This window comes from Phocoena phocoena, chromosome 20 (assembly GCF_963924675.1).
Source record: "Phocoena phocoena chromosome 20, mPhoPho1.1, whole genome shotgun sequence".
Taxonomy (NCBI): domain Eukaryota; kingdom Metazoa; phylum Chordata; class Mammalia; order Artiodactyla; family Phocoenidae; genus Phocoena; species Phocoena phocoena.
Genome location: NC_089238.1, coordinates 13,152,605 through 13,161,490, shown reverse-complemented (window position 1 = coordinate 13,161,490; position 8,886 = coordinate 13,152,605). Strand labels below are relative to the sequence as shown.

Below are 8,886 nucleotides of genomic sequence, written 5' to 3'. Positions count from 1 at the left end.
ACGGTGTGGTATGGGGGCGGGGCGTTTACTATTTAACCCAGTCTGATTGGCTGAGTCAGGGGGGCGTGTTGGGGAATTCCCCCCAGGGCGGAAGCGCTAGAATTCCAGGCAGAGCCCAGCGACTGGCGGGCGGCCGCTGGGGTCCCCTGAGGCTTTGGGGGCCATGGCCGGGGTCGCGTGCTTGGGGAAAGCTGCGGATGCCGACGAATGGTGCGACAGCGGCCTGGGCTCTCTGGGTCCGGACGCGGCGGCCCCCGGAGGACCGGGGCTAGGCGCGGAGCTGGGCCCGGGGCTGTCGTGGGCGCCCCTCGTCTTTGGCTACGTCACTGAGGATGGCGACACGTGAGTGAACCTTAGGCTGCCACACCGGGCCCTAAAATCCCACATCTGACTCCCTATTAGTCTCTGATCCTGACTCCCCAACCTCTCAATCCTAAATCTGTCTTCTAATACTTGCCCTGACCTCTAACCCCCAAGTCTAACCTTTGATAAATCAATTTCCAATCTAATTTTGATCTTAACCCCTTCCTTTCTGGAACTCTGGTTCTCAGAGCTCCACACCCATTGATTGATTCCACATCCAAGGCTCGATTTGACCTTCCTGACTGCGGTCCTGAGACCTATGTTAGAACTGAAGTTCAGGCAGGCTCTTCCTGACATCTGACCTCTAAATGTGATCTTTGATCCTTAGCTCCTAACTTAGACGCATTAGATTTTGATTTCTGAAATTAATACTTGGCTTTTGACTCTAAGATCCCACCTTCTGAGCACTAATCTTCAAACCTTACATTCAAACAGAAAATGTAAACTCCATGACAGCAGGGATTCATCTGTTAAACAAATATTTATCCAACACCGACAACGTTTCAGGCCCTGTTTTAGGTGCTGGTGATAAGGCAGTGAAGAAAGCACAAAAACTTATGACTTGTGGAGCCTACATTCTAGTGGGGGTATATAGATGGCAGGGCAGACAGACTTACAGAAAGGAAGGGAGGAAAGGTGGGAGGAACAAAAAAGAAAGAAAGGTAGAGAGAAGGAAAGAAAGAAACAGAAAGACACAAAGTAAGAAAGAGAGAGAGAAGAGAAGAAAGATAGGAAGAAACAAAGATGGAAAAATGAAAAAAAAATAAGAAAAATGGTATGTCAGAAGATAGTAAGTTCTTTGGAGAAAAATAAAGTAGGAAAGTGAGACAAGTAGATAATCTGGGGAGAGCATTCCAGGTAGAAGGAACAATGTCGTAAAGGCCCAACTGAGGGAATGTCCCTGGGGTTTTTGTGTGTTGTGTTTACAGTTGTATCCCCAGTGACGGAACAGTGCCTGGCCCATAGGAGGCACTCAAGAAACACCGATCTTCTCAAAGAACCAGCTGTGGTTTCATTTATTTTCTCTATAGGTTTTTTTTTTTTGCTTTCTATTTTGTTGATCTCTGTTCTGACTTTCATTATTTACTTTCTTCTGCTTACTTTAGGTTTAATTTGTTCTTCTTTTTCTAGTTTCTTAAGGTGGAAGCTGAGGTCATTGATTTGAGACCTTTCTTTTTTTCTAGTATAGGTGTTTCGTGTAAATTTCCCAGAGTAGTGCTTTAGCAGTATCTCACAAATTCTGGTGTGCTGTGTTTTTATTTTCACTTAATTCAGTACACTTTCTAATTTCTCCTTTGGCTGGTGGATTATTTAGAAGTATGTTATTTAGTTTCCAGATAGTCCAAATATCTTCCTTTTATTGGTTTTTAGTTTAATTCCATTGTGTGTGCACTTGAAAAGAATGTGTATTCTGCTGCTGTTGGTGTAGTGTTCTCTAAGTGTCAGTTAGAGGTTGTATTGGTTTCTTTGGTTCTTCTGTTGTTCAGGTCTACTGTATCCTTGCTGATGATTTCTGTCTACTTGTTCTATCAGTTATTGAGAGAGGGGTATTGAAATCTTCAACAATAATTGTGGATTTGTGGATTTCCTTGTTGTTCTATCAGGTTTTCCTTCGTGTAATTTGACGCTCTGTTATTAGGGGCACAAATGTTTAGGATTATTATGTCTTCTTCCTTAATCGACCTCTTTATCATTAGGAAATAATCTTCTCTATCCGTGGTAATATTCCTTGCTCTGAAATCTACTCTGATATTAAAATACTCCTTTCTTTTTTTTTTTAAACTTGTTTTTCATTGAGTATCTGTTTTTTATGCTAGCCAACGTTAGAGGCTTTTCTGTATGCTGTCTTATTTATTTATTTATTTATTTTTTGGCTGCGTTGGGTCTTCATTGCTGCGGGCGGCCTTTCTCTATTTGCGGCGAGTGGGGGCTACTCTTCGTTGTGGTGCATGGGCTTCTCATTGAGGTGGCTTCTTGTTGTGGAGCATGGGCTCTAGGCGCACGGGCTTCAGTAGTTGCAGCGCATGGGTTCAGTAGTTGTGGCTCACGGTCTCTAGAGCGCGGGCTCAGTAGTTGTGGCACACGGGCTTAGTTGATCCGTGGCATGTGGGATCTTCCCGGACCAGGGATTGAACCCATGTCCCCTGCATTGGCAGGCGGATTCTTAACCACTGTGCCACCAGGGAAGTCCTTCACTCTTGCTTTCTTTTGACTGACTGGTGTTAGCATGGTATATCTTTTTCTATTCTTTTATTTTTAACCTATTTTAAAATTTATTTTAAAGGGTGTTACTTGTAGGTAGCATATAGTTGGGTTTTGCTTTTTTATTCAATCTGACAGTTTCTACCTTTTAATTGGAGCTTTTAGACCATTTACATTTAATTTAATTATTGATATAGTTATGTCTATCATCTCGTTATTAGTTTTCTACTTATCTTTTCTTTGTTTACCTTTTCCTCTTTTTCTGTCTTTTGGAACAAGCAAATTTTGTTCCGTTGTATTTCTTTTCCTTTTCTTTCTTTTTTTTTTTTTTTTTTGCAGTATGCGGGCCTCTCACTGTTGTGGCCTCTCCCGTTGCGGAGCACAGGCTCCAGACGCACAGGCTCAGTGGCCCTGGCTCACGGGCCCAGCCGCTCTGCGGCATGTGGGATCTTCCCGGACCGGTGCACGAACCCGTGTCCCCTGCATCGGCAGGAAGACTCTCAACCACTGCGCCACCAGGGAAGCCCCATTGTATTTCTTTTGTTGGCTTATTACCTTTAACTCTTTGTTTTTTATTTTAGTGGTTGCTCTGAAAGACAGGTTGGCAAACTATGGTCTTTGCCAACAAAGACAGGCAAAATCCAGCCAGCTACCTGCTTTTGTATGGCTGTGAGCTAAGAATGGTTTTTACATTTTTAAAAGGTTGGAAGAAAATCAAAAGAAGAAAAACATTTCATTGCAAGTGAAAATTATATGAAATCCAAATTGCAGACTCCATAAAGTAAGTTCTGTTGGAATCCAGCCATGCCCATTCATTTACATATCGCCAATGGCTGCTTTTGCATCCTGACAAGAGAGCTGAGTAGGTGAAAGAGAGACCATGTCGTCCACTAAGCTTGAATTATTTATCTGTCCCTTTACAGAAAAATTTGCTGATTCCTGCTTTAGGGCTTATAGTGTGCCACTTTAACTTATTATGGTCTGCCTTCAAGTGATACGATGCCGCTTCTCATAGCATAAAAGAACCTTAGAATAGTATATTTCCATTTGTCTCTTCCTGGCCTTTGTTGTATTGCTGTCGTACATTTCACTTATACATGTGTTATAAACTCCACCAGACACTGTTATAATTTTTGCTTAAACAGTCAATTCTTTTTAAAAAATTATCTTCTAAAGAAATTTACATATTAAGAAAGAAAATCTTATGTACTTACCCATATAGTTACTGTTTTCAGTGTTCTTTATTCTGTTGTATAGATCCATATTTTCGTTTGATGTCATTTTCCTTTTGCTTACAGGTTTCCTTGAACATTTCTTGTGATGTGGGTCTGCTGGTGATGAGTTCCTTTTGTATAGTTGAAAGCAACTGTATTTTGTCTCCATTTTTGAGAGATATTTTTGCTGGGTTAAAGAATTCTAGGTCGACAGTCCGTCTTTGAGTACTTTAAAGATGTGGCCCCATCGTGTTCTCCTGTATTATTTCCTTTGTGAAACCTGCTGTCGTGCTTATTTTTATTCCTTTATACTTAAGGTATCTTTTCCTCTGGCTGCTCCGAAGATATTTATCTTAATTGTTGATTTTGAACAGGTTTTTCATGTGGGGCCTCGGTATACTTTTCTTCATATTTCTTGTGCTCGGGAGTCATAGAGCTTCTTGGAGCCGTGGGTTTATAGTTTCCATCAGATTCGGAAAACTTTCTAGACATTATTTCTTCAAACGTTTTTTCTACCCCCTGCTCCTTTAGGAACTTGTTACGGATAGACTGGGCCTCATGAAGTTGGCCCAGGGCTCACTGATGTTCTTCCCGTTCCTAAGTGATCTCTGTGTTTCATTCTGGAGAGTTGCTATTGTGAAGTCCTCAGGTTTGCTAATCTTTTTTTTTTGGTAGTGTGTAATCTGTTGTTAATTCCATCCAGTGTCTTTTTCATTTCAGGTGCTGTAGTTTTTATCTCTAGGAGTTCAGTTTGAGTCTTTTTTTTTATCCATGTCTCTACTTAACTTGTTGAATGTATAAGACACAGTTTGAATGTTCTCGTTTGCTAATTCTGCCGTCTGAGTCATTTCTGGGTCAGTGTCCATTGATTGATTATTCTCACTATGGATCATGCTTTCCTGCTTCTTTGTATGCTTGATAATCTTTGATTAGATGCCAGACATTGTAATTTTTACCTTGTCAGGCTAGCTAGCTTTGTATTCCTATAAATACTCTTACATATTGTTCTGGGATGCGGTTAAATTACTTGTAAGTAGTTTGATCCTTTGGGGTTTTGCTTTTATGATTTGTTAGGTGGGTCCTGAGCACCCACCTAATCTGGGGCTCATTATTCCTCATTACTGATGAAGTAAGACCTTCCGGAGTATTCTACCCAATATCCTGTGAATTGTGGGTTTGTCCTAGTCCCGGCCCTGTGTGAGCACCAGGCGTATCTCTCTAATCCTTTTGGTTGGTTTTCTCCCAGCCTGGGGTAGTTTCCTTACACCCTTGCACTGACCAGTATTCTTCTAAATATTCAAGAGGCCCCTCTGCGATCCCTGGGCAGCTGTCTCCTCTCTGGTTCCCTGTCCTGTGACTCCAGCTGTCTTGCTCCTGAGACTCAGCTCTGTCTCCTCACCTCAGGCAAATCTGCCTGCGTCCCCCTCTCTGCATCATGGCTTGGAAACTCTCAAGACAGAAAGCTGTGGCAGTCAACTGAAGGGCTTATCGAGTGTGCTGCCTGTTTCCCTAGAATTGCTGTCATTCATTGCATGATGTCCAGTATCTTGGGAACTGTTGTTTCATATACTGTATTATGTCTGGTTTTTTTTGGTTGGTTGGAGATGGGAGTGAAATCTGGTCCATGTTACTTCATCTTGGGAGGGAGTAGAAGTCCAACTTAATAAACACTGGAGACTTCCCTGCTGGTCCAGTGATTAAGACTCCACGCTTCCACTGCAGGGGGCTCGGGTTCTATCCCTGGTCAGGGAGCTAAGATCCCCCATACCGTGCGGTGTAGCCAAAAAAACCCCAAACCAAACCAAACGAAAACATTGATTAAACAAATTTGCTGAATTAACTCTGACCTGACCCTCCCAGGTTCCTGACAGCTGGTTCCAGAACTGTGGTCATAATGCCTAGCACCCAGTAGGTGCTCCATGTTTGTTGAATGAACGCATGGTAGAGTACTTGACCTCATAAGAAGTAAAACAAACAAACCAAAAAAAAAAAAAACGAACACCCAAGCAAACTAAAAAGAGAGTGCTAGACCTCTGCCTTCTGACCCCGTCCTTGTCCTCAGGGCACTGCACTTGGCCGTGATTCATCGGCACGAGCCCTTCCTGGATTTCCTCCTGGGATTCGCCGCTGGTACTGAGTACCTGTACCTGCAGAATGACCTGGGCCAGGTGAGCCACCCGTAGACACTATAGGGCTTGGGGGCCAGGCTTCTCTGTGTGACCCCTAACCCCTGCCTTCTGCTCCTACAGACAGCCCTGCATCTGGCAGCCATCCTGGAAGAGGCATCCACGGTGGAGAAGCTGTATGCGGCGGGTGCCAGCTTGCTGGTGGCGGAGCGTGGGGGCCACACGGCGCTGCACTTGGCCTGCCGCGTCGGGGCACACGCCTGCGCTCGTGTGCTGCTCCAGCCCCGCCCCCAGTGCCCCAGGGGAGTCCCCAACACCTACCTCACTCAGGGCTCTGACCACACCCCTGACACCAACCACACCTCTGTTGCCTTGTACCCTGAACCTGACCTGGAGAAGGAAGAGGATGAGAGTGAAGAGGACTGGAAGCTGCAGCTGGAGGCTGAAAACTATGAGGGTGAGTGTCCTCTGTCACTGGGAAGGGCCCGGGCTCCCAGGCAGGGTAAGGGTGCCTGGCTCTGGGCTCGGCTCTCCTGACTCAAAGCCTGGCCCCTTGGGAAATAATACCGAGGCTTTAGCGAACCCAGGCATCAGGCCCAAGGACTCCTGCTCAGGTCCCAGCTTATTGAGAACCACAAGCCCCAGGCCACCCAGGACAAGGGAACTCAAGCGCCAAGCCCTCTGGGAAACTCTGGCAGCCCAGGTTCCCAGAGGTTGACATTGGAGTTCAGGGACAGCCCTCCTCAGCGAGGCCTCATGGGAAAATAGACCTTGTCTACCCAGGGCCCTAGCATCTGAGTCTCAGCTCCCCCGTCTCTAAGCCCACCCAACTACTTGGGACCAGGCCCCTCCACAGGTGGAAGGGCGAGACCCAGTGTTCAGGGCCCACCCCACCCCCCAAGGTCATCATAGGCCCTTCAACTACTCAGGACCCAGGAATTTGGGGTCCTGGTTCTTTGTGAAGTAAGACCAGAGACTCAGATCTCCTAGCCCCAAGATCCAGGCCTCCTGTCCAAAGCCCCTGGGCTCTTCACGCATGGGCCCCAGACATCCCACAACCCAGGCATTGGCACTGCCAGCAAGTTCCAGACCCCCTGAGACTTAGGCATTTGGGATGCAGGAGCCTCTTTGATATACCCAGGCATGCAGGAGCCAGACCCCAAACTCCATCACCCTCAGGCCACAAAACCCTCCCCTAGGATCATGGCATTGGGGGCCCAGGCCCACCCCCCCATCATCTGACATAGGTCACTCTGTCCCTAGGCCACACTCCACTCCATGTGGCTGTCATCCACAAAGACGCGGAGATGGTCCGACTGCTCTGGGAGGCCGGAGCTGACCTCAACAAACCGGTGAGCTGCCCTAGGGAGAAGGCGTGGCAGGGTGGGGATCATCCCCGAGCGGGGCAGGGTCTCCTCTAACCTCTCTGCTACACCCCACAGGAGCCCACGTGTGGCCGGAGCCCCTTGCACTTGGCAGTGGAGGCCCAGGCAGCCGACGTGCTGGAACTTCTCCTGAAGGCCGGTGCCAACCCTGCCACCCGCATGTACGGTGGCCGCACCCCACTCGGCAGCGCCATGCTCCGGCCCAACCCCATCCTCGCCCGCCTCCTCCGTGCACACGGAGCCCCTGAGCCCGAGGACGAGGACAAGCCCGGCCCCTGCAGCAGCAGTAGCGACAGCGACAGCGGGGACGAGGGCGTGAGTCAGGAGGAAAGACTGGGTGGCCCAGCTTTGGGGGTCAGAGTAAACGGGCAGGTGGAAGGGGGAGAAGAGAAATGAGGCAGCACGTTGAGACTGACGTTGGGCTGCTGTGATTAGAGAACTCAGGCAGCAGTGAAAGTGATATGAGACAGCGATCAGGGGAGACCTGGACAGGGGTGGCGGGGAGAACTCAGGCAGTGGCAGTTGAGAAGTTAAGGCAGTGGCAGAGGTAGAACTCAGGCAGAGGGAGAGAAAAGACCTTGGTCCTAGTGGTTGGTAAACATCGACAGCAGAGGGTGGCAGCGTGGGGAGTTGTTTTGTGGGAGCAAGAGCTGGAGAATTTAGGCTGTGGGAAGATGACCTTGGGCAGCGTGATTCAAACACTGGCAGCGGTGGGGAAAGACCTAAGCCAGCGGTGAGGAGGCTTCATTGGAGAACCCAGGCAGCAGAGACACTGCTGGGGGCAGGGGTTGTCGTTGAACGGTGGGGGTTGAGGAATTTGGGTAGAGGCAGAGGGAAGGGGCGGAGGGGGAGACCTCAGGCTGCGGCGGCTGAAGGGCTGGAGAGGCAGCAGGGCTGGAGCCCACGCAGTAGCGCTGGGAGAACACAGGTGACCTGGAAAGTGGTGCTTAGAGAACTAGAAGCAGGGAAGTTGAACTGGGAGCGGGGAACTTGGGCTTCAAGGCAGCACCCGGTTCTCAGGGTGGGTGGGAGAACTTGGGCAGCGGGCAAGGTGGCAGCCGCCTGAGCCCCTCTGCCTGGCCCCCTCTGCCCCCAGGATGAATATGACGACATCGTGGTCCACAGTGGCCGGAGCCCAAACCAGCTACCTCCCACCCCAGCCTCGAAACCGCTCCCTGATGACCCCATCTGACTTAATTGTGAATAGAGTTTCCAATTTAATAAAAAATCCCAGTTCTGACAACAGTCGCCTTCCCAGGCCTCCCGCCCACTCCTCAGCTCCTGTCCCTCTAAAATCAAGTGCTACACGTTAAGCCTTGGTGGTTTTCTTTGTGCTTTATTCACTCGGGAGGGTTGGACTGCGTTAGACGGGTGTCAGGGCTGTTTCCTGAGTCAGTCTGAGCCCAGCCCCTCTACCCAGCTCAGACTTGGCCCCTCAGGCCTGGTTTCAAGGTGCACCCTTCTCTCCACTCCTGCAGGTTGGGGAGCAGAGTGGGGTGACAGACTGGAAGGGTTTGAGGGTCAACAGTCCTAAGCCGTAGGGTGTGTGAGGAAGGAGGACACGAGGTCAGGGGTCAGCCCGCCCTCCTGAGCTCC

At 48.6% G+C, this 8,886-nt stretch overlaps 1 protein-coding gene across 1 annotated transcript; it reads left to right on the top strand.

Annotated features, from left to right (window-relative positions):
* The first annotated feature begins 89 nt into the window (after positions 1-89).
* NFKBIB (NFKB inhibitor beta) lies at positions 90-8,533 on the top strand. Its single transcript, XM_065898953.1, has 6 exons — positions 90-342; positions 5,842-5,947; positions 6,029-6,362; positions 7,169-7,257; positions 7,348-7,605; positions 8,387-8,533. Exons 1-6 carry the CDS (start codon positions 164-166, stop codon positions 8,480-8,482), a joined length of 1,062 nt encoding a protein of 353 aa, XP_065755025.1. The 5' UTR covers positions 90-163; the 3' UTR covers positions 8,483-8,533.
* Positions 8,534-8,886: the final 353 nt, after the last annotated feature.